Source organism: Populus euphratica, unplaced genomic scaffold, assembly GCF_000495115.2.
Source record: "Populus euphratica unplaced genomic scaffold, PopEup_1.0 scaffold21.1, whole genome shotgun sequence".
NCBI classification, from domain to species: domain Eukaryota; kingdom Viridiplantae; phylum Streptophyta; class Magnoliopsida; order Malpighiales; family Salicaceae; genus Populus; species Populus euphratica.
In genome coordinates, this window is record NW_011499887.1 from 713,310 (window position 1) to 727,573 (window position 14,264).

General features: G+C 33.4%; 1 protein-coding gene and 1 pseudogene across 1 annotated transcript in view; both read right to left on the reverse strand.

Moving 5' to 3' along the window:
* Positions 1-1,136: 1,136 nt before the first annotated feature.
* Positions 1,137-4,234, reverse strand: LOC105130602 (putative disease resistance protein RGA4; annotated as a pseudogene).
* LOC105130498 (putative disease resistance protein RGA3) overlaps positions 3,887-14,264 on the reverse strand; it is a 64,086-nt gene continuing 53,708 nt past the window's right edge. Inside the window, exons 3-5 of the mRNA XM_011033039.1 lie at positions 4,890-4,922; positions 4,448-4,458; positions 3,887-3,909 (exon numbers count right to left, since the gene is read on the reverse strand). Coding sequence (XP_011031341.1) covers positions 4,451-4,458; positions 4,890-4,922 — 41 coding nt within the window. The 3' untranslated portion in view covers positions 3,887-3,909; positions 4,448-4,450. The remainder of the gene's footprint in view (positions 3,910-4,447; positions 4,459-4,889; positions 4,923-14,264) is intronic.

Here is a 14,264-nt window from a genome sequence, read left to right on the forward strand (position 1 = left end):
TCTTAGCCTGACCCATATTTTGCCTTTGGGTGACCTGCTAGGTGTCCATGCAACTCATAATAAGTTTGGATCCAATGACCCGCTTCTCCACACTATGAACAATGGGGGCGTCCTCCGCCGGAGCCAGGACAACGCCTATCTTGGTGAAATCTGTGTCCTCTGTTGAAATTTTCCAGTGACTTCTCTTTTGATTGGAGATCCTGCAACCCATATGAGTGGTCAAACTGTTTGGATCTTGCCGATCCTCCACTGAATTTCTAGTGGGTCTACTGTTATTTTGAACCACCATGTTGGCGCTACCACTAGAATCACTTGTTGTATGCGTTGAGCTTAGGATAGGCTGTCTTTCTTCTTGTGAGATGGAAAAATATGCTTGGCAAACTACAGGAAAGGGATTTATCAGGAGGATTTGTCCATGAATAGCACTGTAAGAATTATGTAATCCCATCAAAAATTGCATTAATTTTTGTTCATCTTGTTGTTCTCCATGTATTATATCGTTCTAGAAAGCTAGTTCATCCTATAGACCCTTCAATCTTGTGTAACAAACAGAGAGTTGCTCTTGTCGAAGACAAGCCATATCTTGTTGAATTTCAAAGATGCGAGGTGCATTGTTTTGGAAGAATCTCTCTTGAAAGTCTTCTCAAACTTCATGAGTAGTGGAGTAATAGATCACACTATCTAAAATTTTTGGACTGAAAGCATTGACGATTCAAAAGTGAACCATATCATTGCATCAAGATCAGGCTACATATTCTTCATGACCAATTTTTTTTGAAGGGACTTTGAGGGAGCCATTGACAAAACCTAGTTTGTTCTTGGAGTGTAAGGTCAGAGTCATGACCCTTTTCCAAGTAGAATAATTGTCTCCATCCAAGGGTTTTGAAATCAAGACTAAACTTCGATGATCTGAATGATGAGTGAAATAGGGATTTGAGAGGTTGAAAAATCCATAGAAGTCTCTGTTTTTTAGGTGTTCACGGTCTGCAATTTTCTTGCCAGGAACAGAAGGTGTAGGTGGTATTTCGATATCGGCCATGGTTTCTGAAAAGGAGAGATGCTACACAAGAGATTAGGGTGTGATGATAAATTAGGATCTTAGTCCAGCTCTATACCATGAAAAACTGAAGAAGAGATTGAGTTTGCTGGAATGAATATATTATTGATCTCATCATGTATTTATACAAGCAGGATTCCAGACATTCCTATAAGTTAGGAATCAATTACTACATTAGAGGTTATCTCCCTACAAGTTATGCATTACAATAGGAAAGTCAATATGGAGGTTGTGAAATTCCTAAAACATCCCCGGAATCTGAAGCTCAGCTTATCTGCTTCAATGTTACTGGAACTGCACCCTGTGAATACATAGCAACTCCAAAATCAACAAACAGATGATTAAAAATAAGACGAAAGAGATTACATAATGCCGGCATATTTGTCAAAGTTGAAATTGGATGGCACACCAGTAGAAAGGTCAGGGACAAATGGACTGAGTATGTGAAAACAGACCAAATGCATTAAAGAGATGGAAAATACTTGGGGCAATTGAAAAATCTTAAAAGTAAATAAAACTCACATGGTTGCTTGAAGGCTGTTGTAGACAGACGGTCAAGGGCCATTTCCTTGCAGTGTCCCTCTATCCATCAACCCTAAATTGCTCAGAGAACTGCGAAAAGAAATTAGAATATTAAACGCATGCATCATACTTTATCTGTCTTGTATGATATAAAGATATGTTTTAGCGGTAGCATTTACTTAGCCAGCTTTAAGAACAATATATACCTGTGCCTTGGAATTCAGAACGTGGGAATGCATCACCATCTGTAAAACGATAAGATAGTAATCTCATAGAAGCTTGCTAATGGCCTGGAAAACACCATAAATGCAAAGTATCAATCAGAAAATGGCATTACATGAAAACAATGTTATTCTCTTGGTAGCTCGAACACCATCATTGTGCCTTCAATTTTTCTTGTTTTTTTTTTTTGTTTTCGAGTTCTGTTCTTAAAAAAAAAAATGTGCCTTCAATTTTTCTTGTTTTTTTTTGTTTTCGAGTTGTGTTCTTAAAAAAAAAAAAATCAAACTTTTGCTTAAAAAAAAAAATCAAACTTTTGAGGATAGATTAGGTGATTGAAGAAGACTTTCCTTTTTGTAGTTACTATCATTTAATTGAGACATTTTGGGTAATTTGTCATTTTGTTGAGGGGGAGCTGAACCCCTTTCCCAGTTAATTGAAAAATGTTGCGAATATTCAAAGAAAAACAATAATAATTTTATCATATAAGATTTGTGAATAATAAATTAAATAAATACAGAGAGAGAGAGTATGGACTAATAATAAATGAAATTAAATTAAGGAAGGAAGGAAGGGAGAGGTTAAAAACCTCTGTATTTAAGAATAAAGATGAAAATGCTCTAACCGTCAAATATGAAAAGATGAGATTTGCGGGTAACGAAATAAATGGAGAGAGAGAGTAAACGAAGGAAGGGAGAGATTAAATACCTTTATGCAAGCGACCCTTTACGTAGCAACCCGCCTTTTGAATGTAGCCGTCATCGATAAAAATATATGGAATGTGTTAAATGATAGGCCACTCCTCCACGCTTTCCTTTCCCCATCCTCTTGTTCTTCCGCTCAGCTCTTCACTGCAGCCATTTAGTATTAATTCTTGCAAAGAGGGAAGGAAGGGTATCCTCCCTTGAGATTCAGATTCAGATAGCGACTTCAATCCTCTGCAATCCCTGATAAGTAATTTCTGAAGAGAAGGCATCCCCTGATCAGGCAGTGGCAGAGACTTCAATCTTTCGCATCCATAGATAAATAGCTGTTGAAGAGAAGAGAGATTTTGCAGCCCTACTTCCGGAAGAGATTCCATATCATCAATGATATAAATTTCTAGACTCTTCAAGTTAGAGAGAGGACGGATAAATGAAGAAGAAGAAGAAGAGACTGGTGATGTCATCTCCATTGTCTGCTGTAATGGCACTGAACTAGTCCTCCACAAGTAAAGATCTTCATCGAGAGTTGGAAACAACGGCATTGAAGTCAGCTTTGGACAATCAACAATGCTCAAGGAAGAAAGACGTGGAAAGCAGAGCATTTCTTTTGTTGACTTATCACTATCATCATCCATCTCATCTCCACTCTTCTTCCTCCATCCCTTCAGTCTACCACAATTGAAGATACGAAGTTTCCTTAGAGATGGGAAAAGCATCGACACTCCTTTTCCTCCAACCCTCTCACTATCTATGTACTCCAAATCACCGAATCCCACAATACTTAATTCTTCAAGAGAAGGGATTCCATGTAAGGGAGGGAGATGCTCAAGTCTTCTACAATGTCGTAGATGAACCCTTACCAGATTTGAGAGATGTGAAAGCCATCTTGGAAACCTCGTACCTCCATATTCTATCACTCTTAACTCTCCACCGCATAAGATATTTCTAATTCTTGCAAAGAGAAAAGGTAGGGTATCCCTTGCGATTCAGATTGAGATAGATACTCTAATTTTTTGCAACTGCTGATATTTAATTTCTGAAGAGAAGGCATCCCCTGATCAGGCAATGGCAGAGACTTCAATCTTGAGCATCCCCTAATTGATAGCTGTTTGAGAGAATAGAGATTTTGCAGCCCCACTTTTGGAAGATATTCCATATCATCAATGAAATAAATATATAGATTCTTCAATTTCGAGAGAGGATGGATAAATAAAGAAGAAGAAGAGACTGGTGGTGTCATCTTCATTGTCTGCTGTAATGGCATTGAACTAGCTCTCAACAAAATGAGAATTGAGAGAGTTGGAAACAACGGCATTGAAGTCAAGTATGGACAATCAACAATGCTCAAGGAAGAAAGACGTGGAAAACAGAGCATTTCTTTTGTTGACTCATCACTATCATCATTCATCTCATCTCTACTCTTCTCCCACCATCGCTTCAGTCTAGGACAATCAAAGATATCAAGTTTCTTTAACGACTGGAAAAACGTCGACGCTCCTTTTCCTCCAACCCCCTCACTATCTATGTACTCCAAATCACCGAATCCCACAATACTTAATTCTTCAAGAGAAGGGATTCCATCTAAGGGAGGGATATGCTTAAGTCTTTTACAGCTCTCTAGACAAATCCTTACAAGATTTGAGAGATCGATAACCCAACTTGGAAACCTCATACCTCCATAGTCTTTAACTCTCAGCTCGCGAAGATTCAAGTTTGGATGGAGGCTTTCCATCATTTTGTCATACAAATCAATATCTGAATCACTATCAATAACCCACTTTATGGTCAAAGACCGAAGATATTCTGTAGATGAACCCTTACCAGATTTGAGAGACGTGAAAGCCAACTTGGAAACCTCGTGCCTCGATATTCTATCACTCTCAACTCTCCACTACAGTAAGATATTTCTAATTCTTGCAAAGAGGCAAGGTAGGGTATCCTTTGCGATTCAGATTCAGATAGATACTCTAATTCTTTGCAACTGCTGATATTTAATTTCTGAAGAGAAGGCATCCCCTGATTAGGCAGTGGCAGAGACTTCAATTTTGAGCATCCCCTAATCGATAGTTGTTGAAGAGAGGAGAGATTTTGCAGCCCTTCTTCTGGAAGAGATTCCATATCATCAATGAAATAAATATATAGTTTCTTCAATTTGGAGAAAGGATAGGAAGAAGAAGAAGAAGAAGAAGAGATTGGTGATGTCATCTCCATTGTCTGCTGTAATGGTATTGAACCAGCTCTCAACAAAATGAGAATTGACAGAGTTGGAAACAACGGCATTGAAGTCAAGTTTGGACAATCAACAATGCTCAAGGAAGAAAGAAGTGGAAAACATAGCATTTCTTTTAATGACTCATCATTATCATCACTCTTCTCATCTCTACTCTTCTTCCACCATCCCTTCAGATTAGGACAATTATAGATGCTAAGTTTCTTTAAAGATGGGAAAAATCCCAAAACTCCTCTTCCTCCATCCCCCTCGCTATCCATGTACTCCAAATTTTTCAAATACATAATCAACAATTCTCTAAGAGAAGGGATTTTATCTAAGGGAGGGATATGCTTAAGTCTTGGACAGAATATTAGATGAATGCTTACAAGATTTGAGAGTTCTGGAAGCCAACGTGGAAACCTGATGCCTTCATAGCCTCTCACTTTCAACTCTTGAAGACTCGAGTTTGGCTGGAGGCTTCCCAACATTTTATCATACAAATCAATATCTGAAATATTATCCACCCCTATGTCCCACTTTATGGTCAGCGACTGAAGATATTTTTTCTTTATCAATTTAGCTCCTTCAAATTCTGTTATACAAGAACTACCCTCATATCCCTTGACTATTATTTCTAGCCTCCCTCTCAATTTTTTTAACCTCCTCAACTCATCCAATCCACCTATCATCACAGATTTAGAACTCGTATTTTTAGCAGCCACAAAACATGACAACGTTTGTAGACTAGTTAATTTCCCAATCCCACGAGGCATATACTCTAAATTTTCGCATAAATCACCATCAAGATAGCGACCAACATCAAGATGCCTTAGATTAATTAGCTTACCAATATCCCTAGGTAGTTCCTTAAGTTTCCTACAACCATTAAGCTTGAGCACTTGCAAATTTACCAGATTGGTGATAGAATTAGAAAGCACCTCCATCTCATTATTCGAAAGATCAAGATATTTCAGATGCTTGAGCTTTTGAATGAGAGGTGGCACTTCCTTCATTCCCAAATGACTCAAAACAAGCACACGTAAATGCCTAAAGTCTCGACAAATAGACTTCCATGACCCCTCATCCCATTTGCCACCTTGCAATAATACAAGTGTTCTTAGACGATTTGCAAAAGGCAAAGACAAATCCAATTCCGTGTCAAATGACACGTGCCGAGTCAATCCACTAATACTATTTCCTCCACGCTCCACTTTGATGCTCTGAAAACCAGCGACATGGATTGCAAGATCATGCATAAAATCATGCATTTTGCAACTTTCTATGTTACCTAAACCATCCTTCTCCACTTCGTGAAAGAATGATATCCACAGTAAATGCTCAAAGCACCTAAGACCAACAATATCAAGACACCTACCACCTGAATTTGAAGAGCTAACAAACCCTTGTGCAATCCAAAGTCGAATCAATGACTTCACATCAATCCTATGACCTTTTGGGAATAAGCTACAGTATGCAAAGCAATGCTTCAAATATGATGGAAGAGGATCGTAGCTTAACTTAAGGGTATCTATGATGTTATCATCTTGGACCCTATTTGGAAGTTCTTGTTGGATAAAGGGCAACCACTGGGCTCTATCTTTCAAAGACATTAACCTCGCAATTGCCTTTATTACCAAAGGAACTCCCTGACACCTCTCTACAATCACTTTTTTTAAATTTTCGTCTTTGTAATTTGACTCTTGACCTGGACCAAGACTCCTTTTCAGAAAGGCCTTTTAACGCAAGTGGCAATCTGCTTGTTAATTTTGCAATTGCATCAGAACGTGTAGTTATTATCATCTTGTTTCCTCTAGCAGCCTCATGTGGTAAGGACTGCCTCAAACTATCCCACTTTTCACCATCTCGACCATCGTTATCATCCCACACGTCATCTAATACAAGGAGGTATTTTCTATTTTTTATTTTTTCCTTAACTTTATTTTTCAGACCCCCTAACTCATCATATACATCTTTGAGTATCTTTTTGACATCAAAACCACCCGAGACACTGACCCAGAGTTTCAGACCAAAATGCAAAATAACTTGTTCATCATTGAAAATACTCTGAGCAAATGTGGTCTTTCCCAATCCGCCCATTCCAACTATTGAGATGACAGAAACACTCTCAATCTCATCGTTGGGATTCAACAGAAAGCTCATAACTTTCTTTTTTTCATCTTCTCTCCCGAAAAATATCTCAGGTTCAGAAGAGGTAGTTGGCTCTCTAATCATAGTCGAAGGAGCTTTCTCCTCATAACGAACCTCAAAGTGAAATTTTTCACTCTCAGAAACAATTTCATCTAGCCTCTGCCTAAGTTCCTTAACTTTATGACCCATCTGCCAACCATACACAAGTTGATTTGACCCTGAGAAGAATGTACGTACCTCCCTTGATATTTTATTTCGGGACATCAATCTTTTCTGCTGCACTTCTGTTGAGAAATCATCCAGCAAATCTTCAGCATCATGGACTGCTTCTTGCAGCTTCCCGAGCCAATCTTCAAGTTGAGCGGGTGGTTTCTGCACCAGCTCCTCAGCATCGTGGAGGACACCCTTAATTCTGGTAACCGTGCTTATGAGCTTGCTTAGCTGATCTTTGACACCCCACCACAGTGCAATCTCCTTGGTAGCTAGCGGACCCCATTTCTTTACTATTTCCTCCGCAATATTGAAGAGTACACGGTCAGCCATTTTTTTGTTCTCGGTTAGTTGAAAGGGTGTGCGTGGGAAAGAACAAGATGGGAAAGAAAAGAAAAATAAAACGAATGGTGTTTGATTTTCTTGGTTTGAAAGTGATTGATGTTTGAATGCTAAAAGGCTTGCATTGTTGTGAAGATCAAAAATAAAATCATGTATTTATAATAGATAAATAGATTCCAAAATTTCCCTAACACTCAAGATATTGGAGATTGCACATGTACTCTCATGATCTCTGAATCCCTTAACTCATCTGCACTCAACTAGAAGTTCCTTGCTTTGGTTTAGAAAACCATTCAAGGCATAATCTTTGTTCCTTCACATTATTCCAAAAACTAGAGTTACGGCGAAGCAATGATGATACCTTCCCTTTATCATAGGATACCTTCCCATTAATTGTGAATATGGAACAACAATGTAATTTTTGAAAATAAAAAAGAATAGGAAAAGGCAACAAAATCCTTACAAGGAGATATAAATGAATGAAAGTAATTAAATAAAAAATTGATAAATGTAAAAAGAAAAAAAGAGAGAGATTTGAATTCTTAGAGAGAAAACCATGAGAAAGAAACAAAAAGAAGAGAAAAGAGTGAAAAATAAAAGAAGGAGAATAGAGTTAGAGAAACTAAATTTAAAATATAAGATTTATGTTTTAATGTATATAAATATATTTTTTTTAGTTTTAAATTTTTATTTTATTAAATATTAAAGTTCTAAAGATTTTGTTTTGAGTTGATTAATAAATTGATTTGAATATAGTAAATTAATTGTTATGAGTAATGAATTATTTAATTAATTTTAAAAGATTTTAGATAAGAATTGTCACACGTCCCTCACACAACAATTTAGTGATTTTTGTTCATTTTAAATATTTTAAAAGTCATCAATTAGTCTTTAATTAAAGATTATTAAAAAAACTTGTCTTGATTAAAAATTCAAAAGTAAAAAATTTATCAAAAATATAAGTAAAACATTGGATAACAACAAGTTAGAAATCTTGAAATATCAGTAGGTGTGATATGTGGAAAAATACCTGGGTTTGAGGATAAGATAATGAAATTTTAGTTTGGTCCTTTAATTTGTGAAAAAATTACAGATGGATCCCTAGAGCATAATCCGAGATTCTAAATAGAATTTAAGATGAATTATGGGAAAAATTCCAGTATAAATATGAATTTATGATATTTTCAATCTAGTCCTGTAATTTGATAAAATTATAATATGACTCTAAAAATCTACTAAAATTCCAGATTTTGCTGGCTTCCTGTCAAGGTGGGGAGCGACGCACTAATTTCCAAGTATAACATGAATATATTTTTTAAAATATTTTTTATTTAAAAATATATTAAAATAATTTTTTTTATTTTTAAAAAATTGATTTAATATCAATATATTAAAATACTAAAAATAAATATTAATTAAAAATAAAAAATAAATTTAAAATTTTTTAAAATTATTTTTAAAATATAAGAACAAACATGCTAAGGAATCCATTACTAATAACTTTTACATTTTTATGGAGTCCTTTAACATGAAGTAGATTACACTTTTGAAACATGCATGGTTACGATTAATTTCGTATTGAGAAAAAAATATTTTTTAATAGGTGATATAGATTAGTTAATTCACATTAATCATAATTCGAGATATCATTTAACGAGATAATATTTTAATATATATAGTATTAAATTTTTAATAGTTAAATAATTGTAAATTCAAATCTTACTATATAAGTTATATACACGTTGAGAGTACAGAAATTGATACTGTCATGGCTCAATTAGCCAGCCAAGACTATAAATAAAATATGGTTTTTTTAGCTTTATTTTTATTCTCCTATTTAACCATGTCTTTAATGCCAAAATGAGTTGCTTAATAAAATTCTCATCTTTGTAACTTGGTCAACTACATACTAACATCTTTGCTGTATTTTTTCTACAATTTCCTCTTCATTTTCTTGACAGTTACAAACTTTTCTATTTAAGATTCATTTTATGGAGAAAATATTTTTTTTAAAAAAATAAGTTATTTCTCATTGATTACACTCATCAAAAAATATTTTTTTAATAATTTTAAATGATAATAATAAAATAATAATGAAGGTTACATTAATTAAAAAAATGGTAATAATAATTGTGATAACCATAACTAGTGGTAGTAATTTTATTTTTTAGATTAACGTGGGTGTTCGTGTTAACTTGCGCGCACCAGCCCTGAAGTTAACGACCATGTAAGTCTTAAGTGGTCATCATATAAGTAATCAGAAACTCGAACCTGAGATCACAAAGAAAACAAATCTCTTAATCCCAAATTCTATCACTTTACCACTACCTAAATAATTTAATAATAATTATTTTTGTAGTAGTAATTGTGTCAAAGTGACAATAATAATGAAATAGCAGTACATTTACAGCCAAGTTGTAGCATGAATAATGACAATAATAATAATGATATTAGTATAGTGATAATAATTATTATTTTAATAATAATATTACAATGATAATAATAATGGTTATATAAATAAAAAAGGGTTGATAATCTTGATAATAAAGTGATGATAACAAGTAGTGTGGTGCCCTTGATGATATGATATGAAGATGGTGGTGTTAATAACCTTATTGAAATAGTTAAGTTATAATGTTAATAAATATTATAAACTAGAAGTTATACCAAGAAAAATATTTCTTAAGATATAAATATTTTTCTTTAAATTATCACCATTCATGATTTTATTAAAAACTATATTATATTAAATTAATTTGTTATTTTTGTTTGCATTGAAAAACCACAAAACAAACAAGCGTTTGATAAATTCAGTCCATTCTCCTTAAAAAATATATCTCCACTAACCCACTAATGATCTCGGCACCAATGAAGAGAAAGATATATAAAATGCAAGATTTATTACTAAAGTCCAAACTAGTTGGATTGATTTACAATTATAAACAACTTTTCTCTCATGTGTGTGTATATATATATATATATAGCAATTTAAGTCTTTACATATTCACGTGCTATGGTCCACTCTTGTATGCTTTTTCTTTACCATTATCTTTCCATCCTAGCCTGTCGAATTGTATGAATACAGCTGTGATGATTGATGAAGCCAAGAAGGAAGGAGTGGTTGGAAAAACAAATGATAAAAGTTTATGGTTCATGAATTATAATAAAATAAAATAAAAACCACCCTTCATCGAATCATAATTTGCAAACTTAAATTTCAAATCTCAAATCAATTGGAGGAAATTTCCAAATCAGAGCAAACCATCAATTTGCAACAAATCCTTTTAAGCTAGAAATGCACTCTAATTACCTTCCCTGAAAACATGTCCAAGCCTATTGACCCGTTGTTTATTCACCAAGACAGAAAAACTTCCAAGCTTAATGACCCGTTCTTTCAAAGAAGTTATAGCATTTGCATTAGCAGTAATGTATGTATAGTCCACGCTATCAAAAATTTTAGAAATTCTTTGTTGGTATTTATACTTACAATCTACTTATATGAACTTACTTGATAGGCTCATGAATAAGAATACTTCATCAAAAAGTTATTGTTGGTGATTTGTAGTTTATTGATCTATCTATCAATAATAATTTTATTGATAAATTTATTAATAATAAAGAATTTTTCTTACTCATTTTATTTTGATTTAATTAACTCGGTATTTTTATAGATAAATGTAATATATCACCAACAAAAAAAATTATATATAATTTCATTAGCGATTTGTTTTTTCAATAGCATGTTTCTCATTAAATTTAATATATAATTATCAAACAAACTATAATTCTATCAATGAGTAAATAATAATATTTGTAGTGCTCAAGTAGTTGTCAAGTCCAATTACTCCAAACAATAACTAACTCTATCATTTAATTAATTCATCAATCACACTAGCACTCCACCAATCTAAAAAAAATTGTGTGAAAAAATCATTCATGTTTAAAGTTTTTACAACTTGATCGCATTCTTTTATAAATAAGCTATATATTATATCCTTGATAGACAGAATCCAATCCACATATCGCATGCCTTCTTTCCCTCCTTCCCTCCAAATACATAAATACAATTATACAAGTTCCGTCTATCTAGTCCTATTAGATATCCCAATCTATTTTCCATCAGCTATTAAAAGAAATTGGTGTCTTCTTCGTAAGGTTTTTTTTTTTTTTAGTTTATTCATTTAAAAAAATCTTTAATTTATTGTCACAGTTCACAAGTAAATGGATCATAATTTCTAATTTATCCCATATAAGAATAAATAACCTTATAACCTTAAATTAAAGTCATTTGTCTTTTGTGATGAGTCTACTTATCCAAAAAAAAAAAGAAAAGGGAAAGAGAGAAAGTATAGAAAAGACAATAAAGAAATTACAAATTAATGTAGAATATACATGATGATATCTGTCAATCTATAAAGTTTTACAACCTTAAATTATAAAGAAATAATTTAGGCTTCTCAAACCTAATGTTATGAATATTGACCACATAGAAAAATTTAAAAACTGTTTTATTTTCTAAAAAGCACTTTTTTTATAAAATTTTATTTTGAAAATAACCTACAAAACTATATTAAAAAATTCTAATTAGTAAAATTTTAATTAAATTGAAAGTTATCATTTAAATAGAAATAAAAACAAGAAAATATAGAAAATTTTAAAATAATAGCTTAATTCTAAACTTAATTTGGGTCTGAAAATGCAACGAGTTGCTTCACTAACAACTTTTATATAATTAAACATCTAAATTAATCTAATAAAATTTCAGTTCAATCTAATTATCAGATTAAAAAGTATATTCACTATCACTCAACTATAAAATTAAAAGAAAATCTTAATAATTAATAAAATAATATAATAAGAATAATGAAGCTATTACCTCAAATAATATATTGATTTGAAGTATTTTTGATTGATGTTATATGTATTGAAGTATATATAACAAAATAATTTAAGAGTATATAAATCTTTTAATATTTTAAATTCTAATTTGTCATAGCTTTTATAGTAAACAGGTTTATATTATAATAATAATAAAAATTCCTCTTGTTCTAGACTAATCCACACGGCTCACTGAACATCCAGCAAGTCCATTAAGCAGGTAAGGCACCACGGGAGTGACAGACGTGCATGGTGAGGTTCGAACTCAGGTGCGGAGAAAGGGGACAAGCTCCTCCCACCGCTAGACCAGAATCTCACTTTCGTGAGCAAAAATAATAGACTCTATCATCTGAGAAGGACAGTACAGCACGCACGTACGCCAGCTGCTTGAAATAATGGCCTTTTGTTTCGAAAGAAGGAAACGACGCCCGGCCGGTAGCTGAGATATCGAATCCAATTCCAGAACCACACACTTTTAAGGTCGGGCACCATTTTTTTTTTATTTGTTTTTTCTTTGAATTCTAAACCTTGCCATTTTTTTATTATGCCCTAAAATCAAAGCTTTCAGTGGCATACTGGGATTTCAAATGAAGTTTCCTGGTTATACAGGGAAAAACATTATAGCTAGGATCCATTTGGTATAATATTTCATTAATCATATAAAATGATTTTATTTAAATAAAATTATTAGATAAAAAATTGAATTGAAAATCAAAAGATAGTCCATTTAGACTATAGTTTCATACATAATTATTCCTAAAAAAAACAGCAAGAATTTAATTGGTATAGATATGCTAAAGACTTGTGTCGCACGTGTGCGGTATCGCGGCAATCATCCATCATTCATGTTAACGATGGGATGTGGTGTATTTCTAGTAAGATATGAAGAGACAATGAATTCTTGTCTCTTATCAGTGAAAACATTGAATGGGAGTTGCCACCTAGTATTCTGGTAACTAGGAACCCTAACTGGTCTTTAGAGATCGGGTACGGAGACTGGTTGCGTGAAGGGAAGGTATTAGCACCTCGACTACGCCCTATCTAAGGTAGACTACATTGTTTTGTCTGATAAAATATGAAATCATGTTGTGGTATCTAATTATATGTGTATCTAAAAACCAAAGAAAATTTTAAAATCAAGAATACGTGTTACGTATAACCTCAGCTAAAATATTGTTTTTGATGTATGAAAAATACAATATGATTTTTTTTTGTAGCTTTGAGACACTTGGCCATATGCACAAAAACATTTTTTTTTGTTGATTTTAATTTTTTTTTTAGTTGATAAAAAAACTCGGATATTTTTAATACCGTATTTGTATTTTTTTTGACAAAAAATATAGACCAATACTAAGCAAAAAAGGCATAAATAATAAAAAGAGAAAAATATAAAAATATAAAAAAATTAATTTTTTTTAAATGGGACGAACTTGGCCAAATCAGTGGGTTGGGCCAGACCCGACCCAAAACCAAATGGGCTGATACTGTACAAACAGTGACCCCGTGTACAGTAGCCAGCTAAGTTTTAAAACATTGGGCCGGACTCGGCCCAGATCAGTGGGTTGGGCCGAACCCAGCCCAAAACCAAATGGGGTGGTACTGTACAAAACAGTGACTCGTGTACAGTAACCAGCCCCCCTCCTTCATTTGTTGCAAAACGTGAATTAATTCATGTTCTGCATGTTAATGCAGACCAAAAAAAAATAAAGAGATAGGGCAACCGAAGATTACCTGGGATTGGTGTCGAGGCGGTGCTGCTAGCGGTGGAGACACGGTGGCCGGTGTTTTTCTTCTCTCTCTCTCCTCGGTATTTCACAGTTTTCTCCTTCTTCTTCTCAGTCCTTTTTTTTTGTTTTTTTCTTCTTTTCTCTTCTCCTCTCTCTCGTGTTTGGTTTCCTTCTCTCTTTCTTTTTCTCCCTCTCTTTGTGTCTGGTTCCTTTTTTTCACTTGCTGCATCCCCTACTTTTTTAGG